At 37.7% G+C, this 21,179-nt stretch overlaps 1 protein-coding gene across 1 annotated transcript; it reads left to right on the forward strand.

Annotated features, from left to right (window-relative positions):
• Window positions 1-6,420: 6,420 nt before the first annotated feature.
• CCT6 (chaperonin containing TCP1 subunit 6) lies at window positions 6,421-20,095 on the forward strand. The gene is made up of 11 exons (XM_053795625.2): window positions 6,421-6,620; window positions 8,782-8,845; window positions 10,274-10,453; window positions 10,999-11,208; window positions 12,286-12,503; window positions 13,698-13,953; window positions 14,358-14,537; window positions 15,358-15,466; window positions 15,890-16,061; window positions 18,189-18,280; window positions 19,961-20,095. Exons 1-10 carry the CDS (start codon window positions 6,436-6,438, stop codon window positions 18,256-18,258), a joined length of 1,644 nt encoding a protein of 547 aa, XP_053651600.1. The 5' UTR covers window positions 6,421-6,435; the 3' UTR covers window positions 18,259-18,280; window positions 19,961-20,095.
• The last annotated feature ends 1,084 nt before the right edge of the window (window positions 20,096-21,179 follow it).

Below are 21,179 nucleotides of genomic sequence, written 5' to 3' on the forward strand. Positions count from 1 at the left end.
TTAACAATATTGTATTACATGCAAACTGCATTGTTTGTATACTAAAGAAAATTAAATATTTGTTTTTGTAATCTAGGGGTATCCCTTAACCCTGTACAAGGTATACAGATCATAGCCGACATCACATGCTACTGTATAGAAAGTCCCTTGTTATGCTGAGCATTTCCCGTAAATTAGGTCAGTTTTGTCCCAGGTTGCGACCCACACCAGTCCACTAACACCCAGGATGCCACCCACACCAGTCCACTAACACCCAGGATGCCATCCACACCAGTCCACTAACACCCAGGATGCCACCCACACCAGTCCACTAACACCCAGGATGCCATCCACACCAGTCCACTAACACCCAGGATACCACCCACACCAGTCCACTAACACCCAGGATACGACCCACACCAGTCCACTAACACCCAGGATGCCACCCACACCAGTCCATTAACACCCAGGATGCCACCCACACCAGTCCACTAGCACCCAGGATACGACCCACACCAGTCCACTAACACCCAGGATGCCACCCACACCAGTCCACTAACACCCAGGTACAAATTTTACTGATGGGTAAACATGGACAACAGGTGTCTTATGGAAACATACCCTAATATTTTCCAGCCGTACCGGGGAATCGATTCCTGGTAAATTAAGACACATGTGCAGCACTTGGGTATCTTTATTGAGGGATCCTCTCCAAGATACGATACTACGTGCCGCAAACTGCCCTTCTCACACTATACCATTCACTTATATATCCATACCTCACCTATGCTATCTGTGCTTGGGGTTCAACTGCAGCAACACACCTAAAGCCAATAATAACCCAACAAAAAGCTGCAGTAAGAATAATCACTAAATCCCATCCCTGGCAACACACCCCCCCACTCTTCATAGATCTAAACTTACTCCCTGTTCAGTACATCCACACTTACTACTGTGCAATCTACATCTACAGGACCTTAAATTCCAATATTAACCTTGACCTAAAACGCTTTCTTGATAGTTGTGACAGAACCCACAGGCACAATACCAGACACAAACATCTCTATGACATTCCCCGTGTCCGACTAAACCTTCACAAAAATTCAATGTATGTCAAAGGCCCTAAAATCTGAAACACCCTACCTGAGAACTCTAGAACTGCAGACACATTCATCACCTTCAAAACTACCATCAGAAAACATCTTATCTCCCTGATACACCCTGTCAACTAATAATACGAATACCACCTGGTGGTTCACACTTACACTCACTCACCCATTTGACCATAAACAGAAATATCAATCTCAATCTCAATCTCAATCTCAATCTGATTCTATGTCATCATTGAAGGCTCTTGGCTCATATAATGACTCCAACAACATGCTCATTGGGGAAGCCAGGTATAGATACTCAAAAATTAGGGACAAAGGAATTAATGTACAATTGCTATGGATACCATCACACATTGGATTAGTCCTTCATGATAAAGTTGATATGTTAGCCAAGAAGAGTATCCAGAAGGAGAATGTAGAATATAACTTTGGTATATCTGTGTCTAGCATTAGGAATAATATTAGGAGAGAAGTAAATAATGAAAATGATTGTTATAGGAATGCAGTTAGAAGCCTGAGTAGATCTATAACCCACTAGGATAACATGAACGTAGATAAGTATGTTTATGGAGCAACTTGCAATGTGAACAGACTGACTGATGTTGTAGTCCCCAGGCTTAGGCTTGGTTACAAGTACTGACTGATGTTGTAGTGGCCAGACTTAGGCTTGGTTACAAGTACTGACTGATGTTGTAGTGGCCAGGCTTAGGCTTGGTTACAGGTACTGACTGATGTTGTAGTGGCCAGGCTTAGGCTTGGTTACAGGTACTGACTGGTGTTGTAGTGGCCAGACTTAGGCTTGGTTAGAAGTACTTCTGGCAGTTTGGGAGACACACAGATGATGATCAAACTAAATGTAAATTATGTGATCAGGCATATGGTCACTCTCTTGAACACTATGTGCTTAATTGTCCACTTATTGAGGAATACAGAGACAGACAGTATAATAACCTATGTGACATGTCAAGATATCTTATTAATGAAAATAAGATACCAGATATACTAAGCAAATTTCCTAAATTTGCTTGTAACAGATAAGTGAACTATAGATATGTAGATATAAATCCATATGTATTCCTGTTAACCCTTTGGGGCCTAGTTCCTAGGCCTTTTGTGTATCCATATGCTCTCGCGCTACCGTCCACAGGATGGATATGAGGTGCACAATAAACTAGCCACTTCGGTGGCAAAATCTAATCTAATCTCAATCTCAAAATAATGAATCTTAACTAGTCATAAGTTGGCCTGTGATACTCCAATACTGAAACTATGTATTGTGCCAAAACAAAAGCATTCACGTTGCTAAACTCACAACTAGTATTTAGTCACTTAGTCATAATACCAACTTATCTCATAATTTTGTAACATTTTAAACCTAAGATTTAATGTAAGTCTGCCCGAAATGCCTAGCCATGCTAGGTGTTCTAGTGGTACATTCTGTAATACCTAGTCATGCTAGGTGTTCTAGTGGTACACTCTGTAATACCTAGCCATGCTAGGTGTTCTAGTGGTACACTCTGTAATACCTAGCCATGCTAGGTGTTCTAGTGGTACACTCTGTAATTATTATTTTACCATATGTAAACCACACAATAACCAAATTCTGTAAACTCAGCATTGTAATACTTATAGAGAATAAACTTTGAATTGAATTTGAGGTGACGTTTCACCACACAGTGGCTTCATCAGTCCATACAGAGAAGAATGGTGAAGATCAGGAGTTCGAGGCAATCAGTCCTTCAGCATGTTATTATTCCATCAATCTTGAAGGTTCTATAAGGGTTATGTAGAAGGTTCTTAAGGGTTATGTAGAAGGTTCTTAAGGGTTATGTAGAAGGTTCTTAAGGGTTATGTAGAAGGTTCTTAAGGGTTATGTAGAAGGTTCTTAAGGGTTATATAGAAGGTTCTTAAGGGTTATATAGAAGCTTCTTAAGGGTTATATAGAAGGTTCTATAAGGGTTATATAGAAGGTTCTATAAGGGTTATATAGAAGGTTCTATAAGGGTTATATAGAAGGTTCTATAAGGGTTATATAGAAGGTTCTATAAGGGTTATATAGAAGGTTCTATAAGGGTTATATAGAAGGTTCTATAAGGGTTATATAGAAGGTTCTATAAGGGTTATATAGAAGGTTCTTAAGGGTTATATAGAAGGTTCTATAAGGGTTATATAGAAGGTTCTATAAGGGTTATATAGAAGGTTCTATAAGGGTTATATAGAAGGTTCTATAAGGGTTATATAGAAGGTTCTATAAGGGTTATATAGAAGGTTCTATAAGGGTTATATAGAAGGTTCTATAAGGGTTATATAGAAGGTTCTATAAGGGTTATATAGAAGGTTCTATAAGGGTTATATAGAAGGTTCTATAAGGGTTATATAGAAGGTTCTATAAGGGTTATATAGAAGGTTCTATAAGGGTTATATAGAAGGTTCTATAAGGGTTATATAGAAGGTTCTTAAGGGTTATGTAGAAGGTTCTTAAGGGTTATATAGAAGGTTCTTAAGGGTTATATAGAAGGTTCTATAAGGGTTATATAGAAGGTTCTATAAGGGTTATATAGAAGGTTCTATAAGGGTTATATAGAAGGTTCTATAAGGGTTATATAGAAGGTTCTATAAGGGTTATATAGAAGGTTCTATAAGAGTTATATAGAAGGTTCTTAAGGGTTATATAGAAGGTTCTATAAGGGTTATATAGAAGGTTCTATAAGGGTTATATAGAAGGTTCTATAAAGGTTATATAGAAGGTTCTATAAGGGTTATATAGAAGGTTCTATAAGGGTTATATAGAAGGTTCTATAAGGGTTATATAGAAGGTTCTATAAGGGTTATATAGAAGGTTCTATAAGGGTTATATAGAAGGTTCTATCAGGGTTATATAGAAGGTTCTATAAGGGTTATATAGAAGGTTCTATAAGGGTTATATAGAAGGTTCTATAAGGGTTATATAGAAGGTTCTTAAGGGTTATATAGAAGGTTCTTAAGGGTTATATAGAAGGTTCTATAAGGGTTATATAGAAGGTTCTATAAGGGTTATATAGAAGGTTCTATAAGGGTTATATAGAAGGTTCTATCAGGGTTATATAGAAGGTTCTATAATGGTTATATAGAAGGTTCTATAAGGGTTATATAGAAGGTTCTATAAGGGTTAAATAGAAGGTTCTATAAGGGTAATATAGAAGGTTCTACAAGGATAATATAGAAGGTTCTACAAGGATAATATAGAAGGTTCTACAAGGTTAATATAGAAGGTTCTACAAGGTTAATATAGAAGGTTCTACAAGGTTAATATAGAAGGTTCTACAAGGTTAATATAGAAGGTTCTACAAGGTTAATATAGAAGGTTCTACAAGGTTAATATAGAAGGTTCTACAAGGTTAATATAGAAGGTTCTACAAGGTTAATATAGAAGGTTCTACAAGGTTAATATAGAAGGTTCTACAAGGTTAATATAGAAGGTTCTACAAGGTTAATATAGGTTCTACAAGGTTAATATAGAAGGTTCTACAAGGATAATATAGAAGGTTCTACAAGGTTAATATAGAAGGTTCTACAAGGTTAATATAGAAGGTTCTACAAGGTTAATATAGAAGGTTCTACAAGGTTAATATAGAAGGTTCTACAAGGTTAATATAGAAGGTTCTACAAGGATAATATAGAAGGTTCTACAAGGTTAATATAGAAGGTTCTACAAGGTTAATATAGAAGGTTCTACAAGGTTAATATAGAAGGTTCTACAAGGTTAATATAGAAGGTTCTACAAGGTTAATATAGAAGGTTCTACAAGGTTAATATAGAAGGTTCTACAAGGTTAATATAGAAGGTTCTACAAGGTTAATATAGAAGGTTCTACAAGGTTAATATAGGTTCTACAAGGTTAATATAGAAGGTTCTACAAGGATAATATAGAAGGTTCTACAAGGTTAATATAGAAGGTTCTACAAGGTTAATATAGAAGGTTCTACAAGGTTAATATAGAAGGTTCTACAAGGTTAATATAGAAGGTTCTACAAGGATAATATAGAAGGTTCTACAAGGTTAATATAGAAGGTTCTACAAGGTTAATATAGAAGGTTCTACAAGGTTAATATAGAAGGTTCTACAAGGTTAATATAGAAGGTTCTACAAGGTTAATATAGAAGGTTCTACAAGGTTAATATAGGTTCTACAAGGTTAATATAGAAGGTTCTACAAGGATAATATAGAAGGTTCTACAAGGTTAATATAGAAGGTTCTACAAGGTTAATATAGAAGGTTCTACAAGGTTAATATAGAAGGTTCTACAAGGTTAATATAGAAGGTTCTACAAGGATAATATAGAAGGTTCTACAAGGTTAATATAGAAGGTTCTACAAGGTTAATATAGAAGGTTCTACAAGGATAATATAGAAGGTTCTACAAGGTTAATATAGAAGGTTCTACAAGGTTAATATAGAAGGTTCTACAAGGTTAATATAGAAGGTTCTACAAGGTTAATATAGAAGGTTCTACAAGGTTAATATAGAAGGTTCTACAAGGTTAATATAGAAGGTTCTACAAGGTTAATATAGAAGGTTCTACAAGGTTAATATAGAAGGTTCTACAAGGTTAATATAGAAGGTTCTACAAGGTTAATATATAAGGTTCTACAAGGTTAATATAGAAGGTTCTACAAGGATAATATAGAAGGTTCTACAAGGTTAATATAGAAGGTTCTACAAGGTTAATATAGAAGGTTCTACAAGGATAATATAGAAGGTTCTACAAGGTTAATATAGAAGGTTCTACAAGGTTAATATAGAAGGTTCTACAAGGTTAATATAGAAGGTTCTACAAGGTTAATATAGAAGGTTCTACAAGGTTAATATAGTAGGTTCTACAAGGTTAATATAGAAGGTTCTACAAGGTTAATATAGAAGGTTCTACAAGGTTAATATAGAAGGTTCTACAAGGTTAATATAGAAGGTTCTACAAGGTTAATATAGAAGGTTCTACAAGGTTAATATAGAAGGTTCTACAAGGTTAATATAGAAGGTTCTACAAGGTTAATATAGAAGGTTCTACATGGTTAATATAGAAGGTTCTACAAGGTTAATATAGAAGGTTCTACAAGGTTAATATAGAAGGTTCTACAAGGTTAATATAGAAGGTTCTACAAGGTTCTAGCCGCTACTTCAGGTTTGGGTTGGACAAAACTCACTCACAAACACATAACTCTTCACAAAAATTAACACACACACTTTACAAGATAAAAATAACTCCTCTATACATTTCCATTTTCTGACATATACAAAACGAGATAAACATCAGGTAAAAGAGACATAATGGCTGAATATAAGGAGTAAATATAGTGAGGGAGTGAGTAATGGCGAGAATATTGGAACTTGTGGCCGGGAAGGAGACACTAGACGTTATGGCTGCTATTAAGACGTTAAATCCTAAAGCAGAGGTGGCTAGGGCTGCCCAGGCTCTGGCTATTAATATTTCCGGTGCCAGGGGCATCCAGGACGTGTTGAGGACCAACTTGGGGCCTAAAGGAACCATGAAAATGTGAGTTTAATGTTCACGTGTCTTGGTAACAGTCTTGTGTCATCTGACATGCGGGTTTATGGCTCTCTTTTCCCTCATGCAGGAACGGCTCTTGATCTGGGGAATTGGATCTGTGCTCCAGTTCCCTGGATTAAGCTTGAATACATTCCATTCCCCCACCCACCCCACGCGCTGTATAATCATACGGGTTTAGCGCTTCCCCGTGATGATAATAGCTTTGTTTTGTGGGTTTATCCTCGGTGGTGGGGTCTTGGGGCCAGGTTGACGGGTTTTTGATCCAAGGGAATTGGATCTCTTCTCCCCTTATCAATGATGACTCATTAACTAGGTGCTGCAATGACCCCTATGAGTTTAGCGCTTCACTAATAATAATTAGTACTACTACTACTACTAATAAGTAATACTACTAATTACTATTAATTACTACTATTAATTACTACTACTAATTATTAATACTAATTAATATTTCTACTATTGATAATAAGTGTTAATACTACTAATAATTAATAATATAATTAATGATATGCCATCTAAAATTCCCTAATTTTATTTTAGCCAGATAATTGTATTTAGGCAGAGATACACATAATTATAATTATTATACATAGTGTAAATTACCCTCCAGATAACCCAAAAAAATGGTCTGAGGTGACTAATTTCCATTAAGTTTCTTGTATTTGTCTTTATTATCCACCTGCGGCTCACAAGACTGGCATCCACGAGCCCCTTTGAGGCGGTGCGGAGGCCTAGCTTCTCCCTGCGGGCCCTGTGAGGGCGGGGACAGTGGCTAGGCCTGGGGACACTGGGACGGTGGCTAGGCCTGGGGACACTGGGACGGTGGCTAGGCCTGGGGACACTTGGACGGTGGCTAGGCCTGGGGACACTGGGACGGTGGCTAGGCCTGGGGACACTGGGACTGTGGCTAGGCCTGGGGACACTGGGACTGTGGCTAGGCCTGGGGACATGGGGACTGTGGCTAGGCCTGGGGACACTTGGTCCCAAAGATAAGGGGGTACTTGTACCTCCTCCCATGGGAGACTTAGGTCTCGAGATACTCCCCAGATAGGGAGCCAAGGCCGGGTCACCGCTTCTTGGAAAAGACCCGGGCCGGGAGAGTACCGGCGAATAAAAAAAAAAGAAAAATTATTCTTAAAATCTCCGCTGTCTTTTGTATAAATATTTACGTTTTCATTTTATTCACTAATGGTTATTGAGTGTGGTTCGTACATTGGATTACGTGCGGCCAGCGGTAACAGCCTGGTTAATCAGGCCCTGATCCACCATGAAGCCAGGTCACAGACCGGGCTGCGGGGGTGTCGAACCCCGGAACACATTCCAGGTACTCCAGGTTAATTCGGAAAGGAACAAGGTTCAGCGTTTATATAATTACCTTCGACCTTTCAAGAATTTCGAGAGTTTCACTACTCGCGGAGACCGGCCATGGGTCAGGCTCATCTGGTGCTAGCCTGGTCAACCAGGCTGTTGCTACTGGAGGCTCACTGCCCCACATATCCATCACAGCCTGGTTGATATAGCACCCGAAGTATACTTGGAGAGGTTTTCAGGGGTCAATACCTCCGTGGACTGGTCTGTGACAAAGCCTCATGGTGGATCAGGCCCTGATCAACCAGGCTGTTACTGTTAGCTGCACGTAACCCGAAAAGGGAACCACAGCCCGGCTGGTCAGATACTGGCTAAAGGTGCCTGTCCAGTGCCTTCTTAAAGACAGCCAGGAGTCTATTGGTAATCCCCCTTATGTATGCTAGGAGGCATACAGCAAAACGGTTCTCTCAGGGGCCCAAGATTGTTCAACTGCCAACCAGCATACATAATCTGGATTACAAATAGACCCCTGGCTGTCTTCAAGAAGGCACTGGACAGGCACCCTTCAATCAGTACCTGACCAGCCAGCCTGTGGTTCATACGTTGGTTTATGTGCAGCCAGCAGTAACAGCCTGGTTGATCAGGTCCTGATCCACCACGAGGCCTGGTCACAGTCCAGCCCATGGGGGCGTTGACCCCCAAAACCCTCTCCAGGTATACTCCAGGTATACCACAATCATTTCTGGCAACCCCTTCATCCCCCTCCATTAACCCATTAAATCAAAAGTCTACTGTAAAATCAGCGATAAGTAAGGTAATGGATTTTTATTCATTACAGGCTGGTGTCTGGTGCTGGCGATATCAAAATTACCAAAGACGGCAATATTTTACTCCATGAAATGGTATGTTTGGTTGAATGTGGATAAGTGTAACATGTGCTGCTTTAGTCTTGATTAACCCTTAAACTGTCCAAATGTAGATCTACGTTCAGAGTGCTAGTGGTGCAAACGTAGACCTACGTTCGTAGAGCTAGCGGTGCAAATGTAGATCTACGTTTGGAGCACTAGCGGTGCAAACGTAGATCTACGTTTGTAGCGCTAGCGGTGCAAATGTAGATCTACGTTTGGAGCGCTAGCGGTGTAAATGTAGATCTACGTTCGTAGTGCTAGCGGTGCAAATGTAGATCTATGTTTGAAGCGCTAGCGGTACAAATGTAGATCTACGTTCGTAGCGCTAGTGTTGCAAACGTAGATCTACGTTCGTAGTGCTAGTGTTGCAAACGTAGATCTACGTTCAGACAGCTAGTGTTGCAAACGTAGATCTACGTTCGTAGTGCTAGTGTTGCAAACGTAGATCTACGTTCGGACAGCTAGTGTTGCAAACGTAGATCTATGTTCGGACAGCTAGTGTTGCAAACGTAGATCTACGTTCGGACAGTTTAAGGGTTAATGAGCCATAAGTAAACATATTTCCATTTAAAAAATTTGATTCGTTGAAACTTCTTTTTTTTTTTTTTTAATCTTGAACCCAGGTATGTCCATATAACATTTACTGTATAGTATTTAAAAAACGATTAACGACATAGATTCATGATAAAAACAAATTTAAAATGAAAGTAAAGAAGCTCCCAAACTCAACACGATAGAAGTAATTTTTGCTAAATATTGTAATGGATTTATTAAAGTGTCTAGAGTAAATAGTGCTGTACAATAATTTTTTCATGGTTTAATTAGATTTTGTTCTGGTTTCCAGCCTCTTTTTGTGACATTTCTTTCAAAGGCATTTTCAGATATTTTAATTGTAGTACATGTATTTCAAAAACATGCCTTAAATCATATGTAATTGCATATATTGGGGATACAGGAGGGGTCAGTAGTACTCAGAGATGCTGTGGGGCTCCTATTTTAAAATTTAATAACTTATTGCCAGACAAATTGGGATATAAGACCATGGATGCCATTAGATCACTCAAACTATCTAGTTATCAAGTATGTATTGAGGTTAAATATTACCGTGTTAGGTGAAAGGACACGTGCAACTAATGTGACTTTTTATTGTGGCAACGTTTCTCTCTCCAGGAGCTTTATCGATAAAGCTCCTGGAGAGTGAAATGTTGCCACAATAAAATGTCACATTAGTTGCACTTGTGTCCTTTTACCTGACATATTCGGTAATTCTACCAACATTCATACATATATTAATGTGGTATAGATCACTGGTTAAAATTTATCAAATGGATAGTATTATTAAACATGAATTTCCTGCACAGATGTTTTTTGAGAAGAAATTAAAATTCCCATTCTTGTAACTATATGAAGCATATCTTACAGCAAATACAACACCCAACGGCCAGCATGATTGCCAAGGCTTGCACAGCACAAGATGACATAGTCGGTGATGGCACCACCTCGACCGTACTTCTAATTGGCGAGATGCTCAAACAGGCAGACATTCAAATTCAAGATGGTCTGCATCCAAGACTTATTGCAGAGGGCTTTGATTTTGCCAAGGTTTGTATAGCAACAAGTGTTGAAACAAAGGTATCCAATATAAACCTTCAGTAATACGAACAATTTGCCCAGGCCAACACCATCTCACCGTCTTTTATTAAATTTATATTATTTACAAACTATTATAAACCTCATTTCATTTATGACATGTTTACTAGTGTGTAGCATGTTTTTCCTGTGTTCACGTATACTGTACAGTGGACCCCCGCATAACGATTACCTCCGAATGCGACCAATTATGTAAGTATTTATGTAAGTGCGTTTGTACGTGTATGTTTGGGGGTCTGAAATGGGCTAATCTACTTCACAATATTTCTTATGGGAACAAATTCGGTCAGTACTGGCACCTGAACATACTTCTGGAGTGAAAAAATATCGTTAACCGGGGGTCCACTGTATATGTACATATGTCGAACTTACGTACAAATGGACTTCCGAATGACCACTCGGAACCAACCTGTTCGTAAATACAGGAGTGACTGTAATCAAATAGCAGAGCAGTGTCTGATACTATATGTCTATCCCATTGTTTTTTTCATTTGTAGGTGAAAGCTCAAGAGGTACTTGATAAGGTAAAGATCACTGAAGAGATGAGTCGTGAGCGTTTGTGTCAGGTTGCACGTACCGCCCTTCGCACAAAAGTTCACTCGGAATTGGCCGACAAGCTGACAGAGGTTTGCGTTGATGCAGTGTTAGCTATTAAGGAGGACCAAAAACCACTGGACTTGCATATGGTGGAGATTGCTGAAATGCAGGTTAGTGTTTGTTAGGGGTGAGATTGTAATAAAGTTGGTAGAATTACCGACAATATGTAAAGTAAAAGGACACAAGTGCAACTAATGTTATATTTATTGTGGCAACGTTTCGCTCTCCAGGAGCTTTATCAAGCCTTGATGGCTTGATAAAGCTCCTGGAGAGCGAAACGTTGCCACAATAAATGTCACATTAGTTGCACTTGTGTCCTTTTAATTACATAGGGGTGAGATGCCAAACAGGTTAATGCGGAATACTGTACTGTATTATGGGTTGCAGACTGTTTCCCATATTCATTATTACAGAATATAGCTAGTATTTTTGTGCTCTTTTTAATATTTAATATTGCAATGTTAGTATGGGAGCACAGTATTATCCATGAAGGTATTCAGAGCAACTGATTAGTCAGACTGTACTTCTGTAGGTAGGATGTAGGATGCCTGCACTTTGAAGGATGGTAAATAAGACTTGTGCAACATTGGGGCATCTCTTTTTTGGAAATGTTTCGCCAGCCCATGGCTTCTTTAGTCCACAGCAGAGAAAGGTGAGAGATGAGGTGGTGTTGACGTAATGGGTCCCTCAGCCTGGAGTTGGAGTGTTCAGGCCATCTGTCTTGATGGCCTTGGCCACCTCCGGGAAAATAAATAAGAGGCAGATTTTATTCCATTAATGACCTTTTCTTTTATTCTCTCTCTCAGTAGCCACTTTTCTTAGGTGCCATTAATTAAATTTTAAAAATCAGCTGATATTTTAATCCCCATGTACAGCAATAAAGTTAATGCAATTAAAAATAACGATACCTCCTTGAATCTGCATAGTGAATCGTGTGTGCATATTTTTCAAAAAAGCAGATAGTTGTCATTTGTGTTCCATGTTCATCTGATTTCCTACCTCAGATTTTGTCTTGTATTGGTAATTGAGAATAAACTTTTGGTCCATACTGTGGCTTGAGATGCAATTGCATTTTGTGGGAAAATGTAAGCCACATTATATTTGTTTTTACATTGATTTATATTAGCTAAAAATTGAGGTATGTCAGAATATCCTTGAAGCCACACTGATCCTTAAAACAATTGCAGCACAAGACAGAATTGGACACCCAGTTAGTAAAAGGTCTAGTGCTAGACCATGGTGGACGTCATCCAGATATGCCGAAACGTGCCACAAATGCTTACATTCTCACCTGCAATGTTTCCATGGAATATGAAAAGACTGAGGTCACTTCTGGTTTCTTCTACAAGTCTGCAGCTGAAAGAGAAAAACTTGTAACAGCAGAAAGAGAATTCATTGAAAACAGGTAGTGTGTGTGTGTGTGTGTGTGTGTGTGTGTGTGTGTGTGTGTGTGTGTGCACGTGCGCGCATGTGTGCGCACGCCTGTGTGTGCGCATGCGTGCGTGTGTGCGTGCGCATACGTACATACGTATGTACTCGTATATATGTAGTTGCCAGGGTTGATTCTTAGATCCTTGCCCTGCCTCTCAACTTACCATTCTTCATATTCGTTCCCTATTAGCCTCATGGGCCCTATCATACTTGGTCTTAAAACTGTGTAAGGGGCCTGCCTCCACTGCTTCATCACCAAGGTCATTTTACTTCCTGGTCACCCTGATACTGAAGAAATATTTCCTGACATCTCTGTGGCTTGTCTGTGCCTTTAACTTCGACTGTGTCCCAGATTTCCCATTTCTCACCTCAAACAGTTCCATTAAGTATATTGTATGTCACTTAGTAATTGTTAGGGTACACAGGAACAGGCTGTTTGAGAGGCTAGAAATAGGCTGAATTTGTGAAAAAAATAGACCTTCAACTAATGCCATCAATAGGATCCTTAAATATGGATTCAGATGTTCTTTCAAGATTTTATTTCTCTTTTGTCATTTTTTGTATTATTGTATTATGTATTATCACACTGGCCGATTCCCACCAAGGCAGGGTGGCCCGAAAAAGAAAAACTTTCACCATCATTCACTCCATCACTGTCTTGCCAGAAGGGTGCTTTACACTACAGTTTTTAAACTGCAACATTAACACCCCTCCTTCAGAGTGCAGGCACTGTACTTCCCATCTCCAGGACTCAAGTCCGGCCTGCCAGTTTCCCTGAATCCCTTCATAAATGTTACTTTGCTCACACTCCAACAGCATGTCAAGTATTAAAAACCATTTGTCTCCATTCACTTCTATCAAACACGCTCACTCATGCCTGCTGGAAGTCCAAGCCCCTCGTGAATTTTCTTTTGAGCAGAATGCAAAAACTGGAAAATGTTTTTAACTTGAATTTGTGAAAAAAGTATTTTGGACTTTAACAAATTTCTTATATAGATATTCACCTCTGGCAAGACAGTGATAGTGTGAGTGATGGTTTAAGCATTTCTTTTTTTTGGGGGGATTGCCCTGCCTCGGTAGGAGACAGCCAGTGTTTTCTTTTTTTTTTTAATTATAAATGTTATAGCCATCTTAATTAAGATGATGTAATTAATATTATATTTTTCAGGGTGAAGAAAGTAATTGAGTTGAAGAAGAAGGTTTGTGCTGGCAATAACAACATGTTCGTTTTAATAAATCAAAAAGGAATTGATCCCATGTCCCTGGACATGCTGGCGAAAGAAAACATATTAGGTTTAAGACGAGCCAAGCGCCGCAATATGGAGAGACTTGCATTGGCATGTGGCGGAATGGCTGTGAACAGCTTCGATGATATGACAGAAGAGGTCTTGGGTTTTGCTGGCAGTGTTTACGAGCATGTATTGGTGAGTTAAAATGCAGGTGTGTTGGATTTACAAAAAAATAGTTTGCGTTTTACGAGCATATTTTAGTGAGTAAACGCAGATTTGTTGATTTTATAAAAAAATACTTTAGTTTGTGTTAATTGCTGCAAAGTAAACATTTCTGTGAATTAAATAAATTACAGTAGTAGGCTGGTTCGTTAAAAAAAATTATATGGTGTCTTTATGGAATTTGTAATTATCTAAATATGATGTGCTAGTTAAGTATTCACATGAAGACACAAATATAAATCCCAGTAAGGCATAGGTGATTTTACCGTAAGGTAGATTTAACTGTCATGACATTGCTGATTTTATAAGCTCATTCCAGTACTGAAATGCATCATTCCGGTACCAAAATACATCACACTTTTTGTTTTTTATTTCAGGGAGAAACTAAGTATACATTTGTTGAGGAGCTGAAAAATCCTCACAGTGTAACTATACTTATTAAGGGAGCCTACAAACACACCCTCCAGCAGACCAAAGATGCTATTCGGGATGGTCTTAGGGCAATCAAGAATGCCCTTGATGATAGTGCATTAGTACCTGGTGCAGGAGCCTTTGAGGTAAGCTAGCACTTGAGACTAGTTTAATATTTGTATGTTTGTTCATATCTGAATTTGGCATTTGTAATGCTTTGGGAAGAAATGGCTGTAAAGTGCTTCCATAGAATTATGAAAAGTTGCCACAGTAAAAATCTTAAACAAAAAAGTGTGAGAGTTATCTTTCATTTTTGATGGATTTGAGAAAGTTGGTAACTATACATTGTTTTGAGTGAAGGTAATTTGTCCAGTTTCATGCCTCTTAACTTTTGAGGTAACATTAGGTACAAACTACTTAAAATGTAGTGAGATTTAGAAATATTTTTCTGTACTATATATCAAAATTTTGCCTGCACTTTAAGAAAGGGTTTGGGATATTGGCTGTTTGGAGTGAGATCAAAACTATCGTATCTGAGCGCCTCTGCAAAGCCGGTGATTACTCATGAATGATGGTAAAAGTGTTGAACGATGATGGATGTTTTTTTCTTTTGGTTTTTTTTTTCTTTTTGGATCGCCGTGCCTTAGTGGGGAAATGGCCGACATGTTAAAAAAAAAAATTTAAATGACTTGGTTTGATTTGCATAGGCTGTGTACCACAGGTTCCTCTCCCACCTCCTAACAAATCAGCCGTATCCCACTGAGGCAGTGACCTAAAGAGAAAAACGAAAGTTTTTCCATTTTAAATTTAGTAATTTATACAGGAGATGGGGTTAATATACTAGCCCCTTGCTCCCAGCATTTGTCACCTCTTATGACTCGCATGGCTTTCGGAGGAAGAATTCTTTTCCACTTCTTCATGGAGCTGTACTGTATATGTTTTGTAAATAATACTTCTTTATTCCAGATTGCAGCATACGATGCTTTAATGAAATACGAGAGTGATGTTAAAGGCCGTGCTCGCTATGGTGTACGGGCGTTCGCTGATGCTCTTCTAGTTATTCCAAAGACACTTGGTAAAGATGAGTTGTAATATACTTAACCTTTTTATTGACTGTCTATACAGAATTAGGTAGCTAGATTGTATTTAATCTCTAAGCAGATAGATGGTGATAAGTAAAAGTATGTACACTTTCTATTGTGTGTTGAGGTATCACTGCATGGTGTCAAAGTTCCATATCCTAATGATGGTTCCTTTTCACTGTTTTCTGGCTTTTCTGCCATGTGAAAATATTAAAAGTAACAGCTGAGATTTATATTATGGACAGTGTCATTGAACATTTTCAACAGGAGAATGTAATACAGTAATAACCAAAAAAGAAAAAAATCCCGGGCCTCTGGTTTTCATTTTCTTTGTTAATATTCTGTTTACAGTAGATGAAATTAATGAACTGTCCTTACACATTTTAAATATAACAGTAATAATATTTTCTCTTCAGCTAGTAACAGTGGATATGATCCAATGGACAGCCTGGTAAAGCTGCGAGAAGAGTATAAGAACAGTGGAGGACTACCAGTGGGTCTAGATATTAGCACAGGAGAGGCTGTCAACCCAAGTGATGCTGGCATATTTGATAACTATTGTGTTAAAAGGCACATGCTTGATGCATGGTAAGTAGGAAGATTAGCAAGACTGCAGAATGAGAGATAAAAGGCTTCCTTCAATATAATTAGCATTTATTTTATACCTGTAGTTTTATGCCTCAGTTTTTTATATCAAGGACAGTGCATTACATTACTGTGGTGTGATCAAATAAACCAAATGGATAGCAACACAGTTGAAGACATTGTATATTAGTGACTTTCACCATCACTCATTCCAATGTCTGTCTTGTAACAGTTCACCTACCAAAGACTATTGGTAGAGGGTAACATTTATGAAGGGATTCAAGGAAACCGGCAGGAGGACTTGAGTCCTGGAGATGGGAAGTACAGTGCCTGCACTCTGAAGGAGGGGTGTTAATGTTGCAGTTTTATAACTGTAGTGTAAGCATGCCTCTGGCAAGATAGTGATAGAGTGAATGATGGTGAAAATATTTTTTTCATGCGACCCTACCTTGGTGGGAAACAGCCAATGGGTTAATAAAAATACAAAATGTAGATATACAGTGGAACCTTGGCACTTGAACTTAATTGGTTCCAGAAGGCTGTTCGAGTACAGAACAAATTTTTTCCAACCAATTTTCTTTTTGGTGGGCTGTTATCACTAACCCTTTTAGGACCCATGATGACTTATTTATACAAACAGTATAAAAAAAATGCAAAGAAACAAAACAGCTAACAATGAAGTTCTGGTAGGTCGTATTTGTTTGGCCGAGTGCCGAACAAATGGTTGACTTGAGTAATTTGTTTACCGAGCAAAGCATTCAAATACCGAATTGTTCAAGTACGGAGCTGTTCGAGTACCGAGGTTCCACTGTATAGTACTGAAAGGCACTCGTCAGGTGCTGGACTGAGGTGCGGTGTCCAGCTGTGGTGGTCGGACAACATTGGGCAAAATCTAATACAATGGTTTAGGTCTTGGTAATCTGTGCTTCCTGTGTTCCAGAAAAGTTCTTGTAAAAACCTGTTGGTTAAAAAAAAGAATGGAACATAAGGGGCACAGATTACCAGGACCCAACTCCTAAACCCAGACCTTCCCTGCCTTTACCCAATCACCATGGGTGTATACCTCACACCTAGCAAGACATGCCCTGCACCTGACATTGCCTTCGCCCATCATCCAATGTAACCACTTTTCAACATTGTACATAGTATATTAGCTTATAGGTAAAAAAAACATAAAAAGGTCTCCTTATACTATACATGTCTTTTAGGCGAATAAGACACATACAACACTTTTGTATCTATTGTGGAGACATTTTGGCAACCAGTAGCTTTATCAATCCAATACAGAGAATAAGAGATAGAAGACTTATAGTAGTAGTGAGGTGATCAGTCCCTTGGCCTAGAATGGTGGTGGTCAGTCCAACAGTCTGGATAATCCATGAAGACTGTTGGTCTGAACACTTCCTTTCTAGGCTGAGGGACTGATGGCTCCAAACTCCTTGTGCTTATCTTCATTTCATTATTCTTTGTACTGGATGACTATAAAGCGACAAATGGGTAAAACTTTTCCACGATCAAAATACCCAAGTGTTGCACATGCCTTATTAATGTACATGTCTTTTTAATCTGAAATTCACTTTTTCAGTTGGAAATTCTAAAAAGTGTACCAGACATTCGTACCATTATTTTTTGATGTAGCTGAAAAGTAAAGGAAGTGAAACAGCAGAACTTTTCAATAACTGTTTAACCCGTAAACGGTCCAAGCAGATCTACGTTCACATGCGTAGTGCTACAAAAGTAGATCTACGTTTTTTTTTTACATATTTTCAAATATAACAAAAAAATAGATCAAAGTTTTTTACACATTTTCAAATGTAAAAAAACAAAAAGATCTACTTTTTTTACATTTAAATGTTGAAAAAACGTATGTGTATACATTTGGACCGTTTACGGGTTAAAAATGTTTCCATAGTTAGTGCTCAAATTTTGCATAAGTAATTAATCTTCGAATTGTTGATCATTAAATTTATTGTTTTGTACTTGGAGACTTAAATATATTAGTGACTTTCACCATCACTTTCTTCACAAAACTGTATAAAAAAAATATCCTTCAATGTACATTATTAAAATCCCACAGATCTGTAATCAAAATTGATAACTCAAAATATTTTTCAACTTATTTCATTACAGCTCGGTCATTGCACGCAATCTCCTCATTGTTGATGAAATCATGAGAGCTGGACTATCACAGCTGAAGTAGAGAACTACTGCATTATTCTTTGGTAAGACAAGATAATATTTTTAGGTATTGCCTTTTTGAATTAGCATGCAGGTACATTTAGTGCTGTGCAGATGTTTTGGGTAATTATCTCTCCATTGGGAAGTGGAAAAGAACTCTTCCTCCGTAAGCCATGCATGCCGTAAGAGGCTACTAAAATGCCAGGAGCAAGAGGGTAGTAACCCCTTCTCCTGTATACATTATTAAATTTAGAAAGACAAACTTTTGTTATGGTTTTTAGGTCCCCCTTGCCTTGGTGCAATACAGCTGGCTTGTTGAAAAAAAAATTAAGTCTAGCTGTTTGTAGCTTAAACCCCATGAGAGTCGGAGCAAAGTTATTTGGAGGCTCGATCCTCCGTCCACTAATCTTGAGTGTGTTGATGTTCTGTAAATATAATAATTGGTCAGTGTAGTTCTTGTTGCAAAATAACTCAAAAAAAAAAATTATTACTTTTAGAGCTTATAATTGCACTGTGGAGTCATAAATTTAACCAATTTTGAGTAACAACTTTTTTTTTTTTTTTTTTTTTTTTTTTTTTTTTTTTTTTTTTTTTTTTTTTTTCATATTTTTAGTTATACAATGGACCCCGCATAACGATATTATTTCAATCCAGAAGTCTGTTTGGGTGCCGTTATAGACCGAATTTGTTCCCATAAAAGATATTGTGAATTAGATTAAGTCTGTTTCAGACCCCCAAAAATACGCCTACAAAAGCACTTATAAAAATACACTTACATAATTGGTCGAGTTGGGAGCTGATCGTTATGCGGGGTCCACTGTATTTTTTACCATGTAGAAGCTGGTTCATGGACTTGAGTTTCACTGCTCATGGTTAGTTGGATAGGCATTGTATCATCATATAGACTGTCATGACTGTTCAGACTTGTAGACTAACCCTTCCTTTAATTAATGTCATTCAAATTTACATCGTTGAAAACTTAACGCTAGGATTATTAGAATAGCCACATCAGTTTCTGAAAAATTTGAAAGACTGGATGTATTGTATTGTCAAATATAGAAATTATCCTCAAAAAAATTTAGTACTGTACAAATAGTTTGGTGATACTCATTATAGTTATTGTACGTTCATAACACAGTGGATCCTCGAATTTAGTCGTGCCGTTTCTGTATGCAAAACTATTTTTATTATCTATAAAATGTATATTTTGTTAATGTTTCGCATAGGAAATAATGTAAATCCAATTAAACCATTCCAGACACCCAAAAATATTAACAAAAAATACATTTTATAGATAAAAATAGTTTTGCATACAGAAACGGCACTAGTAAATTCGAGGGTCCACTGTATATTCATTTATAATGCTCTTATACAGTACAGTGATTTTTTTTTTTCTTTTGCCACTGTTTCTATATTAAATTATTGTGGAATAAACTAAATCTTGCCATTGTGGAACTCAAGGATCTTGGATGAACTTTTATATATGGAACAGACTGTTCTAGACTAATTCAATTCAATTTTCCTTTTCTGTTCTGGAAATCTTATTGCTTGTTGAAAAATAAGAACTTACAGTAACAAAGAAAATTGCTGCTAATTCTTAAATTTACATAGAAAGGCAAGCCATATTTTTCTCCATTTAAGTTTCAGTAAACGGTATAAAATTAGTGGTAATCGTTAAGCACAGTGTTGAACACTGTATTAAAAGATGCCTTTCTCCTTTACAGCACCGTCTTACCAAGGATCTTCTCGCAGCTGGAATGATCCCATTTACACCAGACTCCAGCTTAAACAAAATTCACATAATGATATTGCTTGGCTATGCCTCTTTTTTTTTACTAATAAAGTTCCATAATGCAATTTATCAAAAATTTCATTTAACCTTTACTGTTTTTTCATTCCTAAAACAGTGTGTAAATTACTGTACTGTACCGAGCTACAATTCCTTATGCAATTAATAAGGGAATTTTTGTTCTTATTGTTGAGATTTGTGGCTTAATCCAAAATTCCAAGTGATGTACAGTACAAATCATTCCCATAATTGGTGGGAATTTTTAGAGCTGATGTGAATTTTGAAATCACAGAAAACAATATTTCATATATTTTACAAAATCATTAGAACAGCACAATAAAATCTAAAATGATTTTTAGTCAGTATTTTTCATTTTAGTGGTAAACAGGAAATTATATTGAAAAATCTAAGGATTTTTTGTCCCTTTTTTAGGCATATTTAAATATTGATTTAATCGTCTCATTGGTATTCATGAAGAATGAGCCTAGTATGAAAGAACTCGTTTTTAATTTAGGGTTCGTGCGCCAAGCAAATAAGACGGCAAAAAACGAAAACTTGTGAATAATCAGAATTATCAACAAAATGGTCTTCAGTTGAAGGTGTTATCAACTCTCCCTGATTGTTGAAATCCTTTTAATCTGAGGTCTTTTCTGGTAACTGTTGACCCCTCGAGGGAGGTTCCTTGATTCTGGTGAGGGGCTCTTGGTCTAAGGAATTGGAGCTGTGCTCCAGGCACCTGAATTGAGTCTAAATACCTTCCATTGCTACAAGTTTAGCACTCCCCATAATAATAGAAACCCTGGTGGGAAAGTTTTAATGTGAGGAGATAAACTTGACCCCTCTCCTTATATGAACTTGATTTCCTCAAATACCCGTTATTCTATACGTGACCCTTATGAGTTCAACGCTTTCCCGTATTAAATAACCATATTTTGGAAAGAGAGGGGGTAAAGGAGGTTTTGTGGGTAAGGGGCTTGGACTTCCAGCAAGCGTGCGTGAGCGTGTTAGATAGGAGTGAATGGAGACGAATGGTACTTGGGACCTGACGATCTGTTGGAGTGTGAGCAGGGTAATATTTAGTGAAGGGATTCAGGGAAACCGGTTGTTTTCATATAGTCGGACTTGAGTCCTGGAAATGGGAAGTACAATGCCTG

Source organism: Cherax quadricarinatus, chromosome 96 (assembly GCF_038502225.1).
Source record: "Cherax quadricarinatus isolate ZL_2023a chromosome 96, ASM3850222v1, whole genome shotgun sequence".
In the NCBI taxonomy this organism is placed as follows: Eukaryota; Metazoa; Arthropoda; class Malacostraca; order Decapoda; family Parastacidae; genus Cherax; species Cherax quadricarinatus.

Bases quoted from the DNA above. Each gene is read 5' to 3' on its own strand.
- CCT6 (XM_053795625.2), top strand. From the start codon at position 6,436: ATGGCGAGAATATTGGAACTTGTGGCCGGGAAGGAGACACTAGACGTT. The intron at 8,846-10,273 runs GTATGTTTGGTT...CATATCTTACAG, and splicing joins ATATTTTACTCCATGAAATG to CAAATACAACACCCAACGGC. The intron at 14,538-15,357 runs GTAAGCTAGCAC...TCTTTATTCCAG, and splicing joins CTGGTGCAGGAGCCTTTGAG to ATTGCAGCATACGATGCTTT.